Below are 24,616 nucleotides of genomic sequence, written 5' to 3'. Positions count from 1 at the left end.
GTATGGAGGACTCACTGTGTGGAAGCGGGAAGGAAGGTTAACTCTGCTTGCAGTGCTCACAGCGCCAGCATGTCAGGGGAGAGGGGACATTCAAGCTGCACCTCGATGGGGCGGCTCCTGGTGCTTTAATGGTTGGAAGTCCATGAGATACAGCTTTGCAAGGGCAAGGCCATGGCTGTGTGTTTACCGTTGCGTCTCCCGTGTCTTTGGTACTGAGGCTATATTTGGGTGAATGCATGGGAGGAAATGGAGGTGGATGAACCAATGAATGAATGAATGAATGAATGAATGAATGAAATGAAAACAAACCCTACGTGGAGGGGATAGCTTGAATGCTAAAAGAGGGGCAGAAAGAAGTTTGGCATACGGGCGAAATTACAGCTGTTTGGGTTCTGTGTGGGGCGATTGAGAGAGGATGGCCAGAGAAAGGCTGGGAAAGACAGACCTGGCCCAGCCGCCAAAAGCACGAGAACCTTGCCTGTTATTGGCAGGAGGCGGGCAGCCGGCCAGCCAGCCAGCCGGCCAGCGGGGACCCTGCGGGTCGCTCTCGGCTCGGAGCCCGCACGGCCAGCCTGGCCCTCACGTCTCCGTCTTCTCCCCAGACGTGTGCAACAGCACCGACCTTCCGGAAGTCGAGATCATCAGCCTGCTGGAGGAGCAGCTGCCCCACTATAAGTTAAGAGCTGACACCATCTACGGTTATGACCACGACGACTGGCTGCACACACCCCTCATTTCTCCAGATGCCAACATCGACCTCACCACCGAGCAGATCGAGGAGACGCTGAAGTACTTCCGTGAGTAGATCCCCTTCCGGGGGCACAGGGCCGGCCGGGGCTTTTTAGCCACATCTCAGAGGGGGACGTTGTCCAGGTTCCCCAGGCCCGTGCCTGCTGTCCGTGGGAGAGGCACGAATAAGCATGACTTAGAAGACCTGGGTGTTAAGTATTCTGATTAGAAATTTTACAGTAGTGGAATTTGAAAATGCTCCCATTTTTCCCCCCCTCCAAACCCAAAGTATCATGTGAGTCCTTAGAAATGCTTACTGGGAAGGAGTTTGTCAGCGTTTAGACCAAAGCCATTGGAGCATCTTGGCCCCTCGGTATTTATATGACAGAGCAAGACACGTGGACCAAGGCTGATGATGGTTTCCGAGTGAAAGGCCAGGGAGCCAGGTACTCGGGCCACTCAGACGGCCCCTGCAGCCGCACAGCGGACGTGCCGGGGGGCGGGGGGGGGCGGTGCTGCTGCGGGGCTGGCTCCTGGTGGGGCGTGCGCTGCACGAGGTGGTTGTTTCCAGTGTGTCTGTGATGCCAAGGGCGTGACACCTGTTGTTGCAGACTTGAAAGAAAATGGGATGATTTAAAAATTCATACGAAGGATGTGTCTGAGGTCCATTCAAGAGGCAGGAAGATGGTACTCTTTGGGGAGCCGTGGCAGCCCTCTGATCTTGTTAGGACAGACCCTGTGCTTTGTTCTGACACCTCTGGCTTTAAACTTCAAGTTAACTGGAGGCTGGTCTACGTGAGTGACGTCACTCTCAAAGTGCCATCGGTTACGTAACAGTGCATCATTGTGTCACCTTGAAAAAAATGACAGCCATCCTGCTTCTGCTCAGAGATAAGTTGGTTCAAATGCATCTGTGAATTTCACTGTAATTTTCTCTACAGACAGATCTTCAGTGTTCTTGAATTTGTAAAACCATTTGTCCTACACAAGTGAGAACGGCCGGTTTGTCCTTGAGGGCGTCTCTGAGGCTGTTTTCACATTGCCTCTATCAGATACTGATAAGAAAGGCATTTTATTTATATTGCCCAGTGGTTTTATACCGAACACACACCCTGCAGCCTCCGTGTGAGCTCTGCGGAGAACCAGTTTCGGTCCGAGTAAAAGTACAGTCATCCGCACCAAGGCAGGTGTGAAGGGTGTTAGACTTGAACTCATGTTCAAGTTGAGGCCGCAGAACTTGTGGGGTGTGTCTCGGCATCCAGGGCAGTCCCTTTGCCAGTCACTTTTGCTTACTCACAGTGTCTGTGCTGGCAAGGACATGGGAAACTGTGTGGGCGTATGTGTCGGGGGTGACCCGCTTGGTGGGCTCCATATCTGGGTCTTGAGACTGCTCCCAGTGGGCCTCGCAGCAGAACTATTTCTCTGGAAATTTCCGTGCATTACGTTACTCCACCTTACAGTTCTGCAGGACCCCTCGTGGCCGATCCTCACTCAGGAGGCTCCTGGTCCTGCCTCCCACACACCGATCAGCCGCTTTTGTCCCCAGTGTAAGCGGAGCACCGCCCATGGGCTCTGTTTCACGGCCTGCAGTGAACTTGCACCGGAACTGCCGCACGTCACTTCTGTGGAGTGCCCGCAGTTGGGGCAGGGCGGGTTTTATTACAGAGGACGCAGAAGTGTGGAGGACTCGCGGGCTGCGTTCCATAGCACCCACCCACAGCTTCTGAAATCCTGGAACAGCAGACCTGAAGACGTTGTGCCCTGTTTTTTGTTTGTTTTTGCTTTTGGTTGCATACAGTTGAGAAACAGAAAAGAAATCTCTGTAGATTTGGTAGTGGATAACACAGATGAAAATAAAACTGGAAGAACCAGGATCAACACCGAGCAGAGATTCTGGGAGTTCTTAGAGTACGTCTGCATCCAAGTCTTACCTTAGTTCCGTGTTTTCCCCTGCGGTACCTGTGCTTGAAGCAAAGGAGGCATTTGCTGAACGTCTATTAACTGAACGATCAGGTGTGAACTCTTAACTTAAATACCGTGCAGCACCCCCTGGAGTAGGGCTTTCCAGCTGCGGTTCTGGGGCCCCCAAAGGGTCTGGAGAGACAGATGAGGGTTCCATGAACTTGTAAAGGAAAACGGTACATTTTTATTTTCATTAGCTCCTAACTGAAATGCGGCATTTCCTTTCGTTATGAATGTAGAAAACAGCGCAAGGGTATTAGCAGGACGTGTGACCTTGTCCCCAATAGAAATCACAGATATTATGCTACAGGAGAAGCCGATACGTTGAAATATCACCTTTACTCATCATTGCTTTGAAATTACACTCATTATTACATGTTGTTATTTAATGATTGAGAGAGAAGCACTTGAATCACAGCCTCTTTTCAAGTTTAGTAACTGCCTCATAGTGCAATTGGTTTCCTTTGCATTTTATCTTCACATCTTTATCCTGGGGCGGGGCCTGTGGGCCTCACTGAACTGGGGGTCCCAAACGAGGGGTCGGGGAAGGCACGGGTTCGGGACCCTGCTCTGTACGTGGTGGCTGTTTTGAGTTTGTTTGTTTATGGGCGTGTAACCCAGGAGATGCTGTGATTCACAGCACTGTGACTCACGGGTGTGTTAAACAGTTGTGACCCTTCCCTCATTTAGATTGTTCTACATTGGCCGGGACAGTGGTTCTCTGTTGTGGGTGTGAGTGGGGATAAGGGGGGCTCTCAGGGGCAATGACACACTTCTGTGGGTCCAGGCCCCTGGATGAGGGGGTCACCTGCACTGTTTCTACACAGACCTGAGCAGGACCAAACTCAGCCCCCTTGCCTACCTGTCATCCCCCAGAGTGGAGGAATGATGCTTTGCCTTTTAGATCTGGCCCTCCCCTGGCCTGTTTATAGGGGCAGGAAGCACTGGGTAGCTACCTTGACCACGTGGTGGAATGGCCTTTTTAGAAAATTTTCAACAATTCTGTAGTCAGGCAGACTATTTGACTCCTGCCGAGTCAGAGGTACACAGAAAATGGAAATGACCCACAAAGCAGGGGCGCCTGGAAACATCAGGCATTTAGGGTTAGATGGTCCAACAGGAAAGAATAATAGCCAACACTTAGTGCTTACTGGGGGCCAGGCACTGTTTGTTTTATTTTTATTTTTTTATCCTCCCCCAAGGCCATGTTCACTGATATTAGAGACAGGGGAAGGGAGTGAGAGGGAGAAGGAGAGGAAGAGAAACGTCGATTAGTTGCCTCTCACAGGTGCCCCAGCTGAGGACTGAACCTGCCACCCAGGCAAGTGCCCTGACCGGGAATTGAACCTGCAGACTTCCGGTTTATGGGACAATGCCCTAACCGACGGAGCCACCCGGCCGGGGCCAGGCGCTGTTTCTGATGCTTCCCGTGTCTCTCGCTGAATTCTCACGGCGACCTCCGGTTCTACCCATGGGCACTCGGAGGCCCAGGGAGGTGAAGGAGCTCTCCCAACGTCACACAGCAAGCTGGGGTGCTGAGTTTCAAACCTAGGTTGTCCGGTTCAAACCACTTCCACAAAGTAGCTAAATGAGAAAAAAATTCTAGCTCAAGAATAAAGCTCACTGGGTAAAAATGAAAACAAACAAAAAAAAACCCCTTAGTTTCAGAATATATCAGCAGCTTATTAATTCTTAAAATTCAAAACATTCAAATTTTATTCTATTTATTCAAGGTCATTGTCTCAAGTGACACTCAGCCCATGGTAGCTGAATTTCACAATGAGGTTTCCTTCTTCCCTTTGAGTTTTGCCTCCATCCTGGGGGCCGCAGGTCACGCTTCCCTGGCCCCGGGTGGGCACGACTCTGTGCTCCACACCTTTCAGTCCCGTAACGTTCAGCGGACGGCAGCCGGGAAGGTGGCTGTGTCGGTGCGTAGGTGGCTGCGGCTCCTTCCGGTTCCTCTTCCCAGGGGCCAAGCTCTGCCACTTTTGTTAGAGGAACATGGGTCAGGGAGAGAAATTTCTCTATGTCTCCAGTGTGTTCAGTCTACTGACCACTTCACCTCTGAGTTCACCTGAATGTCCTTTTCCCAAGGAGAGGAGAAGGTTACGAAGCAAATAAGAGTTTCAAGACATCATTGCGTTGTTTGCTTTTGCTATAACGCACCAGCCAAGTATTTCTTGAGTGCCTGGCTGGTATGCACCTGTAATCTTTTGTGAACTTGATTTGTTTGAGTTCCAGCCAAGGTTTTCTGGCTAAGGAGGCGAAAGTGTCTCCTGGATCATTGACTTCCTTTTACGACCTGAGCAGGGACTTTGCACTGGGTTGGGTCAGCACAAGGCGGTCTCAGGGCCTCCACCAGAAGTTTGCACCTTGGACCACCTTCCTGCAGTGCCCCCCCCTCTGCCTCCCACCTCTGATAACCCCAGGTCTGGTTTCGTTTTCCGCGAGTTGGTTTTTTGTTTTGATTCCAAATGTGAGTGAGATCGTGACAGTGTTTGTCTTCCTCTGTCTGACCTGTCTCACGTAGCATCATGCCTTCAGGGTCCGGCCTGTGCTGTCGGAAATGGTAGGATTGCCTGCTTTTTTACGGGCGAATAATATTCCTTCACACGCCACCCCCCGCCCAACCCCCCAACTTCTTTGCAAATCCATCCGTCGTGGAGATCATGGTCGTTTCCAGTTTTCACTGCCTCGCAGAACGAGATCCTGCTCCATTCCCCAGCTCTCAGCGCCCGGTCTTTCGTCAACAAAAACAGTCTTTACAAGGACTTCGGGTTTAAAAATAACCGATCTTCTGGTCACGAGAACGCATTCATTTTAGATGATTTGGACAATAAACAAAGACACAAAGATGACTAACTCAGCAACCGCTGCTCTTTTTTTTTTTTTCTTTTTTTGAGATATTCCTAGTTGTTCTTTTTTCTCCAACGAACTTACTATGTATATGGGAACATAATGCTTTTTTACTCACTGCTGTATTTTGGCCGTTTTCCCATGGCATGTAAATTCTTGGGGGAAAAACACAATTTTTACTTTTGCTTCGTAGTTCGTCGTCATTTATATCTAACCATTTGGCCTAGTATTAAGGATCTCGGCTGTTTCTAATTTTCCCACAGATAACACATAAGGGGACATCAGTTACCGTTGCCACACAATATTCTGTTCGTTTCAGGTGTACAGCATAGCGGTTAGACATTCATATACCTTATGAAGTGATCCCCCCGATTAGTCTGGGACCCACCTGGCACTATACCTAGTTATCACAGTGTGATTGATTATGTTCCCGATGCTGTCCTTGACATCCCCACGACAGGAAATTAACAAGTACACATTGGCAGCACAACTATGATCTTAGAGGACGAGAACAATTATGTGGCAGAAACTGTTGAAGGATCTGCTTCACTGCGGACGACGAGCCTCATGAAAGCCAGAGGAGGGCCTGCGTCGGGCCTGGAGAAGCTCCGACGGCCTGGACTGCAGACCAGGCGCAGAGGCGGCCGCAGCGGAAGGTCTGTTTGTGGCACTGGAAGGATCGGCTGGACCGGCTGCGAGGCTGAACTCACGGCCCGCTCTGGGCGCTCAAACGGTCCAGGAGTTGTTGTTATTCACGACACCATGTGAACGCCTCGAGTGCTGAGTCTGCAAGTGCTGACGTGAAGGCAGCTGAGGGGTTTCTGGAAACTCCAGAGGTGCTGGTTGTGGAGGAAAATTACTTGCCGGAGAAATATTCAGTGTGGATGAAACAAACCTCCCTATCCTGGGAACGGATGCTGGAAAGGACTTTCATCCCTAAGGAGGACAGGTCGGCACCAGGTGTCAGGGCTTCTGAGGACAGGATAAGAGCTTTGCCTGGGCTCAATGCTGCATGTTGCAGATTGAAATCCTTTGTGATCTGGCGCAGTGAGAATCCCAGGGCCTTCGAGCAGATCAGTAAGCACACACGGCCAGTGTGCTACAGGGGCCATAAAAATTCACGGATGACTCAGCTCCTCTTCCAAGATGCCCTCCTGAGTTGCCACACCAATGAGATGGGGTACTGTTTGGAGAATAACAGACCTTCCCAGATTTTGCTCATTATTGAGAAGGGTTCCAGATATCCTCCTTTTATTGGTGATTTTCATCGCATTTTCAAAGATGTGTTTTTCCCTTGAAGCATTGCCTTTTGGAATCCAGCCAGTGGACCAAAGAGGCAAAGCAGCTTTTAAGGCCTGCTCCCTGAGGAGGGCCTCTGCCCAGACTAGTGCTGCAACTGAGGAAGACGCTGGTGCAGCTCTGGAAGGGTCACAACAGCTATGGCTGCATCGAGAACCTTGCTTGGGCTTGGGGTGATGTAACCCAGGGGCGAATGAGTGGCATCCAGAAGAATATCAAGGCTGTCCATGACTTCAAAGGATTTGGCAAGGATGAGGCAGGATTTGGCAAAAATCAGCGGGGCTGTGGAAGAGAGGGCCGACAACTTGAATCTGGGAGTGGGCAGGGGTGACCTTGAGGAGCTCCTAGAGGTGCTTCTGAGGAATCGACTGATGAGGAGTTAGCTGGTGGGACCCGAGTACAAACACACAGCTGAAGGAGAGGCAAGAGAAAAGGAAACTGCAGGAGGGGAAAAAGAAGAGCCCTCAAGAAAGTGCACAGGGAAGGGTTCAGCAGGAGCTTTCGCAGACCTCACCAAGCTCCGTAAAACGTTTGAAAACGTGCCTGCCCCCCCAGTGAGAGGCTTTCACGCTCGGAGAGGAGGAGCATGGATCGTGCCTTCTCTGCTGACGAGCAGATTTGCGATGAAAATAGCAAACCAACAAACCACCACGGACGGATCCTTTGGGAGGTAGTCCAGGGCACTACACAGGTGCTTAGTAAGTGCTTCTTAAATAAGAGAAAATGCAAAGACACTTTTTTAAATTAAAAAAAAACAGTTTTTTCCTCCTTTTTTTGGTAAAAACAAAACAAAATTAAAAACTCCCATACAAAGATCATTTTGCCTATGGCTGCACTCTAAAGATTGCCTTCATCTGATCAAACTCCTCAGTGAAACAGAAATAGAGGCCCCACAATATGTACTGAGCCTGTATGAATGATGAAACGGATCAATAACACACAGTGCTGACCTCCCGAAGTGGGGAGGTCAAGAGGCGGTGACGCAGGAGAAAACACAGGTTGAGTGCGTGTGTGTGCACGTGTGTGTACGTGTGTGTTTGAAGGAGGGGCGCCACGTGGTGCACTGAGGAATCTGTTCTCGCCCAGGCATGGTGTGGAGGGGGTGGGGGTGAGTGGAGGAAGGGCAGATGAATTGCGGGAGCTGGGGGGAGGTGGTGCTCGGAGCAGAAAAGGGGTCTAAGGACGGGGGAAAGCTCGTCGTCGTCATTTGCTAACAGGAGTAATACTACAAACGTGTACACTGGAATAGACAAGCATGGGCAGAGGCAGGTGTACTGCGCCACGGTGCCGTTCTTTTGTGTTAATAAAGGTGTCACAATCATAGCCTCTAAGTCTTTTTCCATACGCACAGCCGTAAGCCTGCTTTTGCCCACCCCTGTACTTACAAACCGTTGCCACAAATGTCTTTCATGTACACGCCCACGTACTGGTCATGTCCTTTCTGCCGTCCCCAAGGCCTGGGCCATTTCATTTTCAAGTGAGCCCTAGAATTGTGCCTCCTCCCTTCTCTCCAGTAGACTCCTCCTTGAGTCCCTTTCCACTGCTTTCGGCTACACAGAAGGTGGGAGCTGAGAAGCCCAAGCTGCACAGTCACCCCCTGCATGTCAGCCACGCGTGGTCTTGGTGCCCCCACCCAGGGGTGGGCCCGGGCCCCAGGCTCTGGGGGGCTTGAAGGTGTCTGTCTCTGGGAGGTGGTCGAAAGCAACCCCACGCCACGGTGCCTGGCAGCGCCAGGAGCCCCGGGCACAGCGTCTCGTGAGCAGGGCTGGCAGGGACTGGTCCCGGTGGGCAGATGTACCCACGTGGCCCCTGGGCTTTCTTCGCCACCTGCCACCTGGCAGCTGTCACTCTTTCCCATCAAACCCCATTCCGACGTCGAGTAGTTTTTTTTCTTTTTCTTTTAAAAACAAAAACGCTTGGCAAGCAGTTCTGTACAGATTGACTGTTTTCCTTCCCACGGGAATCCGGCCTGCCTAAGACAAAGCTGGAGCGGACCCAGGTGGGAAACCGACGTGACAGCCCGGCTTGCGCCTTGCCTGCTGCTCCCGGTGACGGGCTCCGGGCACGGCGCTTCAGAGTCACAGCAGGTGCGCCGTCAGGGGCCCTTTGCGTCCGTGGTTTGAAGCCTGTGACATCTGCTCGGTGGCCCATGGGTCTCAGGAGCGAGAGGCCCAGGCAGCCCTCCCAGGCCGCAGGAAGTGAACTTGAATCTGTACGGCACGTCCCAACCTCCCTGACCTTTCCTTCTCTGCCTCCTTCCTCAGGTGCACGGGTGATTTTAGTGGGTGCACCCAGGCCGCACGCCCTTCGGCTGTGCGGTGCCACGCTGAATGCCGTCTCCCTGCCTTTGGATGTCTTCTCCAAAAGCCAGGCTTTGTCCTCCCCCTGCCTCCCCCCCGGAGGTGGACGGGTGCCTGAGATGAGGCGGAGATGCTTTGGGAGGGGCAGGTGACAGCAAGCTGTCGGGGAGCAGCCGGCCTTCTGCTGCGGGAGCGCAGTGACTGGCAGTGGCATTGTTTTAAAAACTAAAAAATCAGAAGGAGAACTCTGCAGAAGCATCCTGTTACTTTTCTGTAGCAAGTGTGGAAAAGGCCCACTGTAAGGCCATGTTTCAGGCGCGCCTCGCCGGCCCCTTCAGGAACGAGGGTTGGTGCCCCCTTTGGGGCCTGTCCCCCGGTCTTGGCTCCTGGCCAGCTGTCCTGTGGTGCAGCTAGAAGGCAGGTAGTAGTCTTTCCCGCAGGGAGGAAAGCTCTGGAGACTGGGAGTGCGCTGGCCCAGAGGGGGCTGGGGCCGCGGAGAGGTCCTGCTTCAGGCAGGAGGGAGCCAGCCTTGTGCCACCCGCATGTTCATTGGCCGGTGCTCGTCGCCGGGGGGGGCCCCAAGGAAGGTGGCCGGCAGCAAGATCTGTCATGTGAGACACACTTCGGGGAGAACTCATGACTCTGATCCTCAATTGTTAGTGTCTGCTCGCCTTTCACCTGTACTGAATAACAGTCTATTGGGAACCGTTAAATGTATGCATATAACCGTACACATACATTATATATATGTATACGGCTATTTCATTCATATGCTCACACAACTAATGATTAGAATCTTAGAAATTTTATTGAAGTCTCCTAACATTGAAATTTGATGACAAATGTATTTCATTAGATTCCCCTTAAGATTGCAGACCCAAACTAGCGGAGTCTCTTAAATGCTCACGAAAGGGAATGTACAGTCCACCTGGCCGCGCGGGCGGCGGGGGACAGCCCTCCCACCTGGTGCAGTTTGCGACCACAGCGCCAGGCTTCCGGTTCTCTGACCCGCCGCCGCCTCACCTGTAGCTGGGTGCCACCCCGGTCACGGAGATGCTCAGTCGGCGCTGTGTGGTCGGTGTGGTGGCAGCCACTGCAGTCAGACACACCCACCCCCCCACTACTTCTTACAATGGATTAAAAGTGTCTTCCTATGGCTGTCTTCTTTCCTCTGTAAATCACTTGCCCTTTTCATTTTGGAGCTCACTGGTATTCACGGCCTTTATAGTCTCTGCTTGGTCCCTTTATTATTCACTGTGTTTTCTTTTTGATGTTCCAGGGGCCTCAGCCTGGCCTGGGACTGTCCCTTTGAGCTGGCTTCTCTGTCTCATCGCTTCTACCCCAGACCTTTCTGGAGCAGCCTCTGCCTTCTTGCAAGGCGGTGTTGCAGGCCCATCTCGAGTCTCCCTCCACCCCTCCCCCCGCCCGCCATGGAATCAGCAGCAAACCACAGAGCCCTGTTAATGTGTAACGCAAGTCTGGGCGCCGAAGTGGCGACGCGTGGTGATGCGTGGACCGGCTTCCTGGTGGGGCCGCTTTCTCGACAAAGCTGGAAGCAACATTTCTTTTCAATATCACAGAGCCACATCGATATACTCCATTGAATGCTCACTTTCCTGATCACTTTTTATTTTGTTCTTTATAAAAAAAAACACCTTTTTGGTTTCTTTGCGAGATGCCCACTTGAATATTTATCTGCTTTAATTGTATCCTTTCATTGTTTTCTTTTGACTTTTACTTGTAAATCTTTGGATGTTTTCTCAATTACTGACAGAGTAGAAAAGGCTTTGGAGGAAGCCCGTGCCTGGCTTACATCCAGATGCTCTTGGGATTTGCCAAGCGATCCCAGGCAAGCGCCTTAAAATCCTCCTGAGCCCCTTTCCTCCTGGGGGGCAGCAGGCGCCTGGGGAGCAGGGGTCTCAGGAGCAAGCGAGCTGCGAAGTGCGTGATGCCGGGTACAGGATGCCAGGGAGCCCAGGACCACGGAGCAGGGAGCTGCCTTTCCCATGGCAGTAACCCTGGTGGGGGAGGGCTGGCGCTCTCAGGAGTCAGGGGACTGTCGGAGGAAAGCGTGGACTTGAAGGCAGGTGGACCTGGGTTCCAACCTCAGAGTCCCTGCTCTTGAGCAGACGGAGCCCCTAAAACAGAGCGTGGGTGTTTCACTTTGAAGCTGCTCAGCGCCCATGGCGTTCACCCCTGAAGGATGCCTGTCCCCTTTGTACGTCTTTGTTTACCCTCTGTCTTCGTTCTTCCCTGTGCTCTTAAAAAGGACGAGGAATCCGCACCGTCTGTGGACTTGACGTCGGATCCCTCGTGCCGCGGTGCATTGCTGGTGAGGAATGTCCCCTCCTCACCCCATGTCGCTCCCGCTCACGGCTCTGGACTCAAGGCCTTTGGATTCACGATGCTGGGAAGAGCTAATAAATGATGTTTCTACCTCGTTTCCCTGATTACAGCTTGGAAACTTGTACTCTTTTTTAATAGCTCACACTTCCTTGCTTCCTGTTTTGAAGAATTAAAGTGATGGAGATGATCACCACGAACATCCGTGCACACCCACTCTGTCCAGGCTCTGCGCTGAGCGCCACACCGTGCATTCATTAGTCAAAGCCCCGCCCCTCTGCGCAGCGGGTGTTTTCATCACCACATGTAGCAGAGAAGACTCCCGTGTCTGAGAAGGTCACGGGGAAGGCGAACGAGGCACCTGGACCAGACCGCCAGCCAGCTGACTCCAAAAGCCCATGCTCTTAACCACGGAATTAAGTTGCCCGCCATTAGTCCTGTCCGTCCATCCTTCCTTCCATCCTTCCTCCTGTCTATCTATCTGTTGCTTTTTATTTTCATGGGGACGCCGTAGGAAGAGAATATTTAAATAAGCTCACAGGGGTAGAAGGTGAAAAGGGCCACACCTTCGTCTAAGGGGTTCCTGGCCCCGCCCAGCCTTCCGTGTTGCTCTGTGGGGTTTGCGTTTCCTTTGTGACGTCTTCATTTGGCAGATTCACATTGGACCCTCCCCGTGTCCCCAGACGTGCTGGGTTGGACCTGCGGGAATGCCGATTTTTGAGGACCCTGGAAACTGCTGACCGGTTCATTTATGAGGTCTGCAATCCTCTAGAGATACCTTAAGGGGTTAGAAACAAACAGAACCTTGGGGAACCTTGGGACACTAGCCTCCGCTCACCTGTCTTGAGGACTGTCACCTGAGAGAGTCAAGCTGTCGTCACTGCCAGAGAGACACGGCCAAGGACCGAAGGGAGAGATGAGATGTGTTCAGATAACAGTTACAGCAGGAATTGAAATCATCGTCTGCTGGCTTTAAATAGGCAGGTGTCCTAGAAAATGTTAAATGTATATCCAGTTTGGGGTCAGGGGGAGGGAAAGGCAGCGGGCGCTGGGGGCGGGCCGTGGGGTCTGGACTCTGCTTTGGCCGGGAGAACTCTGGAGCTGGGTCAGGGATGCCCCAGAGGAAGGAGAGAGGCCACAGGGCCTCAGGTCCTTCAGGGTGCAGGGGACAGCTGGGGACAGCATGGCCAGAAACAGTACCAGTTTCCTGCCTCCTGCATCTTCTGAACCTTCTTGAAAGCCTGCTTACAGCGTGAGCAAAGACTCTTCACCATCTGCCTCGAACTTGCCCGTCTGAGACTTGGGGAGGCTCTGGTATTTGACGGGTGTAGCCGGCCACCTGGCACGTGGGAGGGGCTGCTTGTAGCTCCCTGCCCCGCTGCGCACACATGGCCTGGGGAAGAGACACGGGGCCCTGGAGTAAGGAGGGGGGGACCCTGGAGCTGGGAGAGGCTTCTGGGACCCAGACGGGACTCAGAAAGCCAGTTTGGGGGACCTCACAACACAGCCTTAGAAGGCTCGTCGGCTTCCAATGATTTAGGAAGGTTGAGGCAGATTTATACCATATATAGTATAGATTCTGCCCAAGGTTTTTTATATACATGTGTGGTGTGTATGCACATTTGTGTGTATATATATATGGTTTTCCTCATAATTTTCTTAATTTAGGAAGGTTGAAATAGACTTGTATATAGTATAGATTCTGCCCAAGATTTTGTGTGTGTGTGTATATACATATATACACTGTGTATGCACATTTGTATATACATACAGTTTTCCTCTTAATGTTCTTTTTTAAAAAAATATTTATTTTCAGAGAGAGGGGAAGGGAAGGAGAAAGAGAGGGAGAGAAACATCAATGTGCGGTTGCCTCTTGAGCACCTCCCACTGGGGACCTGGCCTGCAACCCAGGCATGTGTCCTGACTGGGGATTGAACCGGTGACCCTTCGGTTCGTAGGCCTGCACTCAGTCCACTGAGCCACACCAGCCAGGGCTTTCCTCTTAATTCTGTACTAACACACACACATGCACACATATATGCTCTCCCTCCTTCCCTCTCTTCCTCTTTGTCTCTCTCTCCCCATCCCCGTCCATCCATCCATCCAGCCAGCCTGGCAGCCTTTGAAGAGCTTCACCACTCCAAGGGGGGCTGGTGGTTGGGGACCAGCCGCATTGCCATCACATGGGGCCTTGTTAGGAATGTCGATTCTGGGGCCCAGCCAGGCCTGCTGCATCAGAATCTGCATTTCAATCTGCATCCCAGCGATTCACCTGCAGCTGGGAAGCCCCGCCCTGAAGGGACATCTCCCCGCAGACGTTTATCAATGGAGGCATTACCTGCCGTGGGAAGAGTACCGGGAAGCATCCATTGGGTCACCGTGAGCAAGAAGCAGCATGTCCTCCCGGGGGTGGTGAAGGGGCCCGTTTCTACTTGCCATGTGCAGCTTACACGGGCCGGCACGGAAAATGAAGAGGAAAAGGGAACCGAGTCCACACTGTGGTCACAGACCCCAACGCACGCTGACGTTCCTCGGCCACGGGCGCTGGGGTTCTGTAGGGTTTCCGCTTCAGGGCAGTGGGCTTCAGCACGGACACCTGTGCCCCTGGGGCACATTTGGCAATATCTGGAGGCATTTTTGGTTGTCGCATCTTGTGGGGGAGAGAGGGTAGTACTCCTGGCATGTAAGTGGGAAGAGCCAGGGAGGCTGTTACACACCGTACAATGCCCAGGATGACCGCCCATGGCACGGGGTGGTCTAACCCTGAACATAGCAGTGCCCAGCTTCAGACACCCTGCGGCAGGGTGTGGGATTCAACCGATGGCGAGTCCAGCATCCATCTAATCGACCAGTCGCTCGTTTTTATGAGATACTTCAAACATGCCAAGCACTGGGCACTAATAAAGGCTAACTCCATTTTTCTTTTAGGAAAGAGAGCATCAAGGGGGCATTTCTGAGGACAGGTTCAAAGCCCCTTTCCCCTCACTGCTCCTCTGGAGGCAGCCACCTCTCAGACGGTGAACCGTGCCCTCCCAGGGCGTGTTTCTACGCTATGGTCCCGCCCGTGAGTGGCCGTGACATCATGGATCACATTGCTCGGGCCGCTTTATGGTGGCGTCCTCCTCTGTCGGTACGTTGCAGGCTGTTTCTGCAGAAGTTTGAGCAAAGGCAGGAGCAGAGAACAGTGCAGTATCTAAGTGAAAATGTTTCCATTTTCTATGTGATTGACATTTCCTTTAGGTGACAGTCAGAAATGTTTGGGATATTTAATATTTGAAATCAGACCGAGGAAAGAAAACCAGAAGTCACGGTTGCAGATTTTAAAAGGAGGCGTTTTTCAAATGCAGACTCTTGTCATGGCCCCGTATCGAGCAAATAAACTTGTCCTAACATCTGTGGGCAGTGATGACTGTGATAAAGTCCCCCCCCCCCACCGCCTGCACCCACCTTTCTCCCTGAGTGGCACCTCTCAGCCCCTGCTCTCAGCATCCTTGGAAGACATTGCCTCCATCTCTGCATCATTTTTCAGAGCCGGCCAGTTTCTATGGCAACCGATAGATTGAAAGCTGAGCGGTGAGCGGGACGGGAGGCCAGCGTGAGATCTCCGGGTGGTGGTGTGTGTCCCTGACGTCACCCTGCCCACGCCTGGATAGGATGATTCTGGCTACTCCCATTCAGGGCTGCTGGCCGCGCCGCTGTGTTCCCGGGGCCGCCAGGGTCTCCGGCAAATCTGCAGATTGCCTCCCATTCTGTTCTTCCTCCCACCCTCCCCCGAATTTTTCTTTTCACTGCCGCTCTTCTGTTTTGGCTCCAGACTGTCACTGAGCATGCACAGCTTAATTCTGGTGTGCTTGGGGCTGTGCTCCCGCCCGGGGTTCTGGAAGGGCAGGGAGGCATGGCAGCGCTATCCTTGACGCGGGTGGCGCTGTGAAACCCGCTCCTTTTCCCTGCCAGAATACTGACTATGCAGAAATTTATCGAAGCGGATTACTATGAACTAGACTGGTATTATGAAGAATGCTCGGACGGTAATTACGGCCCCTGCAAAATAGAGCGGGGATGTGTAGGGGCATTGTCTCCCGGGAGCGGTGGGGGGGAGGGTGTCCTGAAACCTTTGCAGGGAGCCGGGCGGAAGGAGGGGCCCTGGAACCAGCGCCGCCAGCAGGCATGCGTGGCTCTGACAGGACCCAGGGCATATGGTGGAGGATGGCAGGAGGGCCGGGCTCGTTCCCGGGGGAGGCTCCTGCACGGCTGTCTGGTCTGGGCTCCGAAGGAGAGATGGTGCTGGAGTGCTGGGCTTGCGAGCACTGTGAGTTGGAAGGGGTTCTCTCTGGGGTGAGGGGTGCGGGGAGCGTTGACACACACGTGTGTGCAAGCGGGGACGTGCGTGCCGTGCTCTGTGCTGTCGAAGGGGCTAGGGAAGGGTGTGTCGGAGAGGTGGCTTTCATGGATGGTCTGCCGCAGGCCTGGAGGAAACCTGCCCGTTTCCTGAGCCCAGCGCTGCCGCGCAAGGAGGCTGGAGGAAAAGCAGGAGCAGCTCCCACCTGGCAGGCAGGCGGCTCTAAGGAATGTGGCTTGCAGGATCCCACAGAGATGGGGGTGGGGAGGCGTTGGGAGGGGCAGGGAGCCGCGGTATCCTTCTGGCCCGGTCACAGTCAGTGCAGGGAGGGTGTGGCACATTCCCGAGGAGACTGGGTGGAGTTCGAGTGGCTGGACTGGCCTCGGCCTCGGGAGGGGTAGGGGAAAGAGCTAGGAGGTACACTCCCAGGGAGGCCACCGCAGGGAGGGGGCCCCCGGCTCCCAGGCAGAGGGTGTTGAAACTGCGCCTGTCTCAGTCCACCTGTCTCCTTTAAGAGGACCCTCAACTCACACACCCTTACATGCACGCACAGCATGTGAAAAGGGCCCCATTAATATGTGTACTGGAGGGCCGGTTCCCGGCCCCACACAAGCCGCTGGTAGGTAAGGTAACAGCTTCTTCCCTGAAGGGGCACTTTCAGATGGCTCCAACGTGACCGCCTTCGGTTCACCCGAATGACGTCACGGGCTAGGAGCTGACCTCCTTAGTAAGCTGAGAAACTGCCTAATTATCTCTTATCTGCTGATTTCTGCCTTGACCGTGGGCTGCAGGAGAGGGGCCTAGAGGCTCTCTCGGGTGGTGAGGGGTATTTCAATGTGCCCAGCAACTCCCCTCTTTGGGCCCCACTGCCCCGCAGCTGTAGGGGAAGACAGTGTCGTGTTTGTTGCGTCTGTGTACGCCTTTAAGTATCTTGAGCAATGATGCTGGCGGGCAGTTCCCGAGGTCTTGAGGGGACACGATGACAGAGTTCTTGTTTCCTTGAAGCAAGTTCCCATCTTGTTACCTGTGTGTGATTCTTTTCTCAAAGCCTCATCGACCTCTCGTGGTTTTCTTGGTGAGCGTGACTCCCTGAACCCCCCATAACTTGGTCGAGTAGTGAGTGTGGGCCTCACCGAGCCACCGGCTGGGGGCATCGGGGGCAGCAGAGCACCTGTCCCTCGGCCTGTGGGTGCCTTGGGCGTGGCCCCGCCCCTACAGGTCCGTCCTAGGAGCGGGGGAGGGAGGTTTCGTTCTGCCTTGACCCAGTTGCTCTGCTGTTCAGCTCTCTCTACACCCTCGCGTGTGGGAGTCCAGCCAGTCACTCGCGCCCGCCGGTCGGCCTGCGGAGTGAGACGAGGCTGCTTTATCTGCGCGTCCGCCGGGAGGGTTTTCTTACCCAGCGGTCGGTCGGTTGCTCAGCGGCGTCTTCCGGCCCCGAGGCAGCCAGGTCTGCCTCCTTCCAACAGAGGAGGAAAATGGAAGAAGAGGTGACGCACCTGTTTGCGGGTAAATAAGTGTTGGTGGTGGCTGGCCTGTGTGAGTGTCTGCGGGGCAACACCCGTGGCCTTTCACCCTCTGTCCCAGAGTGGGTGCCGGGGAGAAGGCCTTTGCGACGGAATTTACCGGGACAACTGGCATTGTCACCGCCCCCTTTTACGGAGAGTTGGCGAAAGAGGGAGGGCAGGGGAGCGGAAGCCCAGAGATCCCCAGTTCGGGAAACCCGCAGAACGGGTGGGTCTCAAGTCCGTCCTCATTGCGTAGTTCCTTGTTTCCGAACTTCTCACTGGCTGGATTCTTTCGTGCAAACCAGCCTTGCCCTCCCAGGCCTGACCTTCCCAGGGAAGGGGCCAGGTGGGAGCAGCCACAGCTCTGCTCGGTCTCCCTCATCATTTGACATTGAAGTTCTTCGTGAGGGAAACTTCTCGGGAACTTTCCACGCCAATAACAAAGGGGGAGTCAAATGTTTTTTTTTTTAAAGATGCAAAATCATCATGTATGCCAGAGTTACCGAGTCATACTTCAGTCACAGGGGTAGCGCTGAAGAAAGTAGTGTGGGTGGGCGGGAGTGTCACCTGCGGGACAAGGAGGACCCCTTGTGTTCGACCTCCGAGCCTCAGGGGAGCTGCGCTCAGGTTTGGGTAACTGTGTCCTTCTGTCTGACCGGTGTCAGCTGTGGAGTTTTCCAGTTGATTCCCCCATCCGCCAAACACTCAGTGAGACCAGAGCCAGTAACCAGGGGCTTGAAGGGCAGGGACTCAGAACGATAAGACACTGGAGGGGTTGGCTGGCCAGTATCTTAAGCAATTTTGAGAGATTTGAATCAGCCAGCAGCCGACACGCTGTAACAGTAGCTTTCACAGAATTTGCACAGTTTTTCTACAGTTTAAACTCTTGGTGTCACACAGGGTCACGGTTCACCCCACTGCAGGTGTGCCGTCTCTAATTGCAGATCATGAAGATCGCCCAACCTGCTTATTGACAAAGCAGACTCCCTGACCCACTCTGGAGAGGCTCGGAGGAATCTGAGCTTTCAGCACATGCTTTCAGTGATGGTCACATCAGGTGTGTTTGGGAAAGTCATGGCCGCGATCAGTGGGGACCAGCCCCCGGCACGGGGGTCTGCACACTATGGGGCTGGCCAAAAAGTCCATTTGTTATTTTTTCCCACACGATGGTTCTAGTAGCGCTTAGTTGTCTTTAACTTCATTCAAAACAATTTCGTTAGATTGTGCTGTGACAGCTTGACAGCTGTCATATCAGCGTGCATTTTATAAAAAAAAACTTATCAAAATTGATGAGCTTTTGTGTAGCCATTTTCGTGTTGAAGATAGAAGAAAATACACGACATTTTGGGCATATTGTGCTTTGTTATTTCAAGAAAGGCAGAAATGCAACTGAAATGCAAGAAAAAACATTTGTGCAGTGTGTGGAGAAGGCGCTGTGACTGGTCGAATGTGTCCAAAGGGGTTTGCGAAGTTGCGTGCCGGAGATTTCTCAGCGGACGGTGCCGCACAGCTGGGCAGACCAGTTGAAGTTGACAGCGATCGGATGGAGACAGGAATTGAGAACAGTCAGTGTCCCACCACACAGGAGACAGCCATCATACTCAAAATACCCAAACCAATGAAGTTATTGGTGACGATGAAATAGGTGTCTTTTACAGAAACAAACCATGCAAACTTTTTGGCCAGCTCAATCATTCTTTAGGTCTGTTGCAGCAGAATCTTATGTTGTTTCTTGGCCTCACAGGTCACTTCAAGGAAAAAAGTTTGCTTACAAAGAGAGAGAGAGGCATTTTTCAGAAAGGTCTGGCTTCACGTGGATGTTCCTGGAGTTAAAGAAACAGCACGCTTTTGTAGTCATTCCAGAGACCAGGGGCCAAGCCGGGCACCGGCCTGAAGTATGCGGGTGAGGTCTGTTTTGTGCGCCCCGTGGCTGTGGGGCTCGGGCACCTCCCGGGATCTCTGTCAACCCAGCGTCTCCTTCTGGAAAATGGGGGTGAATACACGGCGCCACAGAGGCATTGCGGGGAGGGCAGAGCGAGTCGACAAAGTAAGAGCTCTTTGTAAACAGTGTCATGCTGGGTCAGCGCTGAATCGTGTTTTCTCAGAAACGGTACGAGTAGTTCAGTTCTTTTTAACAGTCCCTTTGGAAAGGTGCACGGTCTGCGGTCCAGGTGCATAGTATTTTGGCCGCCTGTTTCTTGCTGCCATTATTTTCATTGTTATCCAGTAGCCCCATTTCCTCCTTTTACACGTCACGGAATCCAACGTCCAGGCGGGAGATGGCACGGATCGTGGCGATTTTATGAATGGGGAGACGGAGGTGGGCCATTAGAGCTGGCCCTGCGACTGCTTACTTCCGAATGAAGATCCACCACGATGCACAAGGGCAGGCGACTCACCTGCTTGCGCCGACCTCTGAAACGCCGCCCCAAGGGGAGGGTGGCTGGCGTGGGAGCGAAGCTCCGTCAGAGGTATTGTGAGCATCCATTCACTGAAGGGCAGTTTCAAGATTTAAAAGGTGGTTTCTTCATTTTCCTGCACTGTGTGTCCAGCGGTGTAAAACAGCCCTCCGTTTCCCCTCTGTGTGCTGTGGGGTGTGGTTTTGGGGACAGGCTAACTTTTCCCATTCCAGACAGCACTCTTCTGATGGCTGTTCAGGCAATTTTTTTAAAGGGGGAGTTGCATATAAATGTGAAATGTAAGTCTTTACTCACCAGCTTTGCTGAAGGGGAGGGATGCTTTCCCTCGGATGTGGCGGAGGCCTGGAGAGCTCCCAGTTAGCCAAAGTGAGGCCCGCGGTTTCAGCACGGTGTGCGGGGGCCCAGGATGTGTGCGGGGGTCCGGTGGGGGTGGAGGCCCCAGGGAGACGTGGGGGCGGGGCAGCCGAGGAGGCGGAGCACACCTCTAGAGAGGCAGGGCGCCCTTCAGAGCGCTCCCGTCCGGGGTGCCTTCCAGTGACAATGGCAATGTTCTCTCTCCTGTGTTGTCCAGTGTGGCAGCCACTAGCCCCAGGTGGCTCTGGAGCGCTGGAAACGTGGCTAGCGTGACGGAATTCGGGATTTCACTCCAATTTAAACATAAGTGGCCCCAGTGGCCTATGGCCACTCTTTGGACAGCGCAGGGTAGAGCTTCAGGAAGATGACCTCGTGGCGGTATGGGGAGTAGATCTGTGGAGGGACACCCCCAGAAAGATGTCCCTCTGCACTGCAGGGGGGCGAGGGACACCTTCCTCCTCTGGCCTTTCCCAGATGGTCAGCCCCGGGCCCCAGGGGCTGGTCCTCGCCTCTGGGGCCACGGTCACGCCTGCTGCTGGACCCTCCCAGGGCCGAGCCGGGCCACCCCTAGCTCCCTTCTCGATGTCCCTGTCTCTCCTTGGCACAGGGAGGCCCCAGCTTTCTCCCTGGTCTTCATAAAGGTGTCACGATTGGCTTTGGCTTTTGGAAAATCCCCTCTTTCAGAGAAGATGCCCTTTGGCCCATCTCTGCCTTTGACCTTGACAGGAAGGGAGATGTGGATGAAGTTCGAGAATTCCCTCACCTCCCCACCGAGGGGGAGGGAAGGTGGGAGGGGAGATTTGGGTGGTGGTCGTGGGGGACAGCCCGAGGAATGAAGGAACCTAGAGACATGGGGGGACATGAAGAGGCTAGGGTGGTCCTCCGTTCAAAATGACACATTCTATGTGTTTTTAATATATATATATACATACTCACTTTAACATTTATTATATAATACACATAGACTTGCACACCATTGGTTAAGGGTAGCCTGGATTTGAGTTAAAGGAGGAGTATGACCAACTTGGTTATCAGTCAAGTGAGTTAACATTGTTTTCAAGTCTATGAAACCAGCTTTGGTTTTCATCTGTACGCAGGAGCCCCGCCCAGAACCCTACACATCTCATCTCCTTGCTGGGAAACCCCACGCCCCCCCCACCCTCCATCCCCAGGGCTTCCGACTCACGGTCATTGGAACTGAATTGAGGAGCCCAATTTGATCACATTTATTGAGATTAAAGAAAGATTCCCTGCCCACCCCCCAGTGTGTATCTTTATAAACATTGTATTTAAAACATATAAAGATTTTTCTAAATGTGATTTTGAACTCCGGGCCACTGAATTTCTACTAAACCTTTTCACAAAGAACACATCGTTAACGTCATCATATGTAGCTTCCAACAAATTAACTAGATGTGCATAGTCTCTAGGCTTTAATTTTTTAAGTAAAATCTGTTAGATTCTGGCTCTCTGCTTAGAGGCCCTCGTCTGTGGTCGTTGGTTCATTTTTGTGGAGGCAGCAATTCAGTTTAGCAGACATTCTTAGCCGCCTACGCAGGCCCCTCTGGCCCGGGGTTCGTGCGTGAACGAGACCTAGTCGGGGAACTTGTGCAGAGACCCCTCCGGGAGGAGGGAGGTGAATCAGCAGAGATGGGCCTGGTCTGCCCGTGTGGCTGCTGGGAGCCGGGAGACCTGCCGTCGGGTAGCTGGGAGGTGGCCGAAACTCCGAAATGCGGGAGGTGCTGCGAAGCTCTGAGACGCCAGCGCTCTGGGCCACCTTGTAGAGGGTTTGATGCAGGAACCTGCCATCCTCACTGTCACGGGCAAAACCAAACAGCACCGAGGCATCGGTAATGAGACACGCAGTTAAACTGTGGATTCTTCCTCCGGGCCGCATTGCAAGCTAGGAGACTATAGGTCCCCCCAGCCGCCCTTATCCCAGCAATGAAAGAGCTCTTTGGCTGTATGGTACACACAGATGGAGGGTGAGATTTGTAAAATGCCCTTTATTTTTTTTTAATTTATATTTTATTGACAGCGTTATTAAAGTTGTTCCAATTTTGCGCCCTTTCTCTAAAACGCACTTTAAAAAAAGAGCACACGCAATGCACTGTCCCCGAGGAGGGACTGGGGCGACCTCCGCTCCGCACAGGTAGTGGTGACTGCGCTTCTCTTCCTGTTGCAGGGCTCGGAGCGGTCATGTCCTGCCCGGCTCGGCGCTGAGTTAGGCTGCCGTCCCAGAGGCAGCCCACGGGGAACCCCTCCTCTGAGGGCACTGCGCAGTCACTCACCTGGCACCTCCTCTGCCAGAGCCCCCGCTTTAGCCCCAAACTGCTTAAGGCTTGGTTCAGGTTGCCCTGTGCAGTTGCTAATGAAACTTCCGGGGAGCTACTGTTCCTCCTCGGCCTGGGGAACGGGGTGGGGAAATGACTCTGGGGGCGGGGAGTGTGCTCCCCAGGTCTAACACCTGCCTTCCCGCCTCCCCTTCGTACACAGAGCACCTGGCTGGGTCACCCCAGGGCTGGGCGGGGCATTCCCATTCCAACAGGTGTTTCTCCCCACCCTGTCTTGTCCCTCCTCCCAGCTCAGGGGAGCCACTCCCTTCCGGGCCTGTCCTGGGCGATCCTGGCCCATGACCCTGTGTACACCCTCCACTCCAGTGCAGCCAGGGCCTCTCCCGGCCCCGGGCCAGGGCTCAGCGTGTGCCCCTGGGGCCTGGCCCCCAATGGCTCCTCCGGGCAGGCAGCCAGGATCTCCCCTAACAACAGCCCCTTAGGGCAATGTGTTGGCTTCGGGGGTGACTTCAGCTATGTCCCTGAGAGACCAGGGAAGGGAAGAAGAATGTTTTGAATACGACTGCTGCCGAGATGAAGAGAGGAAGTTCAGCCTGGAGCAGCATGACCCCCTGGATCTCGTGGAAGAGGGTAAATTCTGTCCTTTGCACAAATCTGGTCCTTTCCCTGTTGGTGTCTAGATCGGCCTGGCCGGTTCGCTGATCGCCGGCACTCTTTTTATTGTCTTAATGAGCTGTAACATCAAGTGCAATGGATCTTACCTGCTGAGTGGCTTTAGTGACACTCCGTCCGGTGAGGCCACCAGGAGAGACGCACATTTCCGGCACCCTGGGAGGTCCCCTCGCTGACACCTGAGAGACCCTCAGGCTTGTGACACCTGAGATCTGTGTTGTGTTCTTTGACCCATGTCAGTGGAATCAAACCGTGTGCATTATCTCGTCTGGCTTCTGTTGCTTAACTGAGGTGTTTGAAATTCATACACATTGTTGCAAATATCAGTAGTTGTCTTTTTTTTTTTTTGCGTCATTTCAGCGCTCTGTATTAATAGTTTTAATTGTTTCCTTGGGACTGAACAGGTCTGGGTAAGTTAATGGGCAAGAAACTGAGTCATTATAAATCAAGCATGTTTTTGTGCTGGAACATTGTTTCTCTTAAAGCATTATTAATTACTGATTTGGGGAAAAAACGAACTTAGAACGATTTCAAATAGAAAAGTGCAAGGGCTCAACGGAGGTCCCCGGGGGCCCCTCCCCGGGGCTGTATCCCGGGCGCTGCTGTTTGTTGGAGAGGAGAAAGAGGGTCAGTTAAATCAAGATGTGCCCGCATGCTGGGCGTCGGTTTCCCCGTTGGGGTTGTGGGGCTTTTACCCACCGCCCAGAGGAGGGGACTTGGGCGGAGAAACCGGGTGTTGACACGGTGACTGCCTAGATGTTCTTTAGGTCAGAACACCTCGTCAGAATTCTGCTCTGGGATGGCCCATTTTCATGTCTCAGCATAGCTTTCACTTTGAAAACTGTGGTATCATCGGCCCCATAAAGAGCAGGTATCTGGACGGTATTAGCGCTTCACCCACAGGACAGTTACGCGTGTGCGACCGGAGAAAGGAGGGAAACAGCGGGAGCCGCCAGAGGAGGGCATGGGGGCTCCACGCTGCTGGCGGGCCAGCGCCCCCCGCCCGGCCTTCTCACGAGGGAGCCGGAGGAGCCGTGGAAGCAGAGCGGAGTGACAGACGGGTGGGGACTGTGCATTTGCCCGGCTCCTGGAAGCGCTCCAGAGAAGGGCGCCCATCTGCTCTCGCGGGAGCGGGGCCAGCCCAGATCTCGCGGATCAGCCGGCGCCCCCTGAAGCCGGGCGAACCGACCTGCAGCCCCTCAAGGCAGACCCGCGTTGCCCGGGAGCTTGCTGGAAATGCAGACTCTCGGGCCCCGCTCAGGCCCTCTGAGTCAGAACCTGCATTTTATTTTTTAAAAGATTTTATTAATTTATTTTCACAGAGAGGGGAGGGGGAATAGAGGGGGAGAGGAACATCAATAGGTTGTCTCTCGCATGTGCCCTGACCAGCGACAGGACCCGCTACCCAAGCCTGTGCCCTGACTGGGAATCGAACCTGCCACCCTTTGGTTCACGGGACAATGCCCCAACCCACTGAGCCACACCGGTCAGGGCAGAACCTGCATTGTAACAGGCACTTGAGGGGATTCTCGTGCACACGAAA

At 53.4% G+C, this 24,616-nt stretch overlaps 1 protein-coding gene across 8 annotated transcripts in view; it reads left to right on the top strand.

Annotated features, from left to right (window-relative positions):
- TRAK1 (trafficking kinesin protein 1) overlaps nt 1-24,616 on the top strand; it is a 103,331-nt gene that overhangs the window by 29,051 nt on the left and 49,664 nt on the right. For 6 of the 8 annotated variants that reach the window (XM_045856781.1, XM_045856776.1, XM_045856779.1 and 3 more), the window contains exon 2: nt 603-797. Coding sequence is in view for 6 of the 8 variants with exons in the window: in XM_045856776.1 (XP_045712732.1) it covers nt 603-797 (195 nt within the window). In the remaining 2 variants the exon portion in view is untranslated. Of the gene's footprint in view, nt 1-602; nt 798-17,309; nt 17,335-22,685; nt 23,032-24,616 lie in introns of those variants that run through there. The other 2 variants (XM_045856780.1, XM_045856778.1) reach the window with 2 other exon arrangements.

This window comes from Phyllostomus hastatus, unplaced genomic scaffold (assembly GCF_019186645.2).
Source record: "Phyllostomus hastatus isolate PE091 unplaced genomic scaffold, TTU_PhHast_1.1 phas_scaffold_129, whole genome shotgun sequence".
NCBI lineage: Eukaryota > Metazoa > Chordata > Mammalia > Chiroptera > Phyllostomidae > Phyllostomus > Phyllostomus hastatus.
This window is presented reverse-complemented; position numbering and strand designations above follow the sequence as displayed.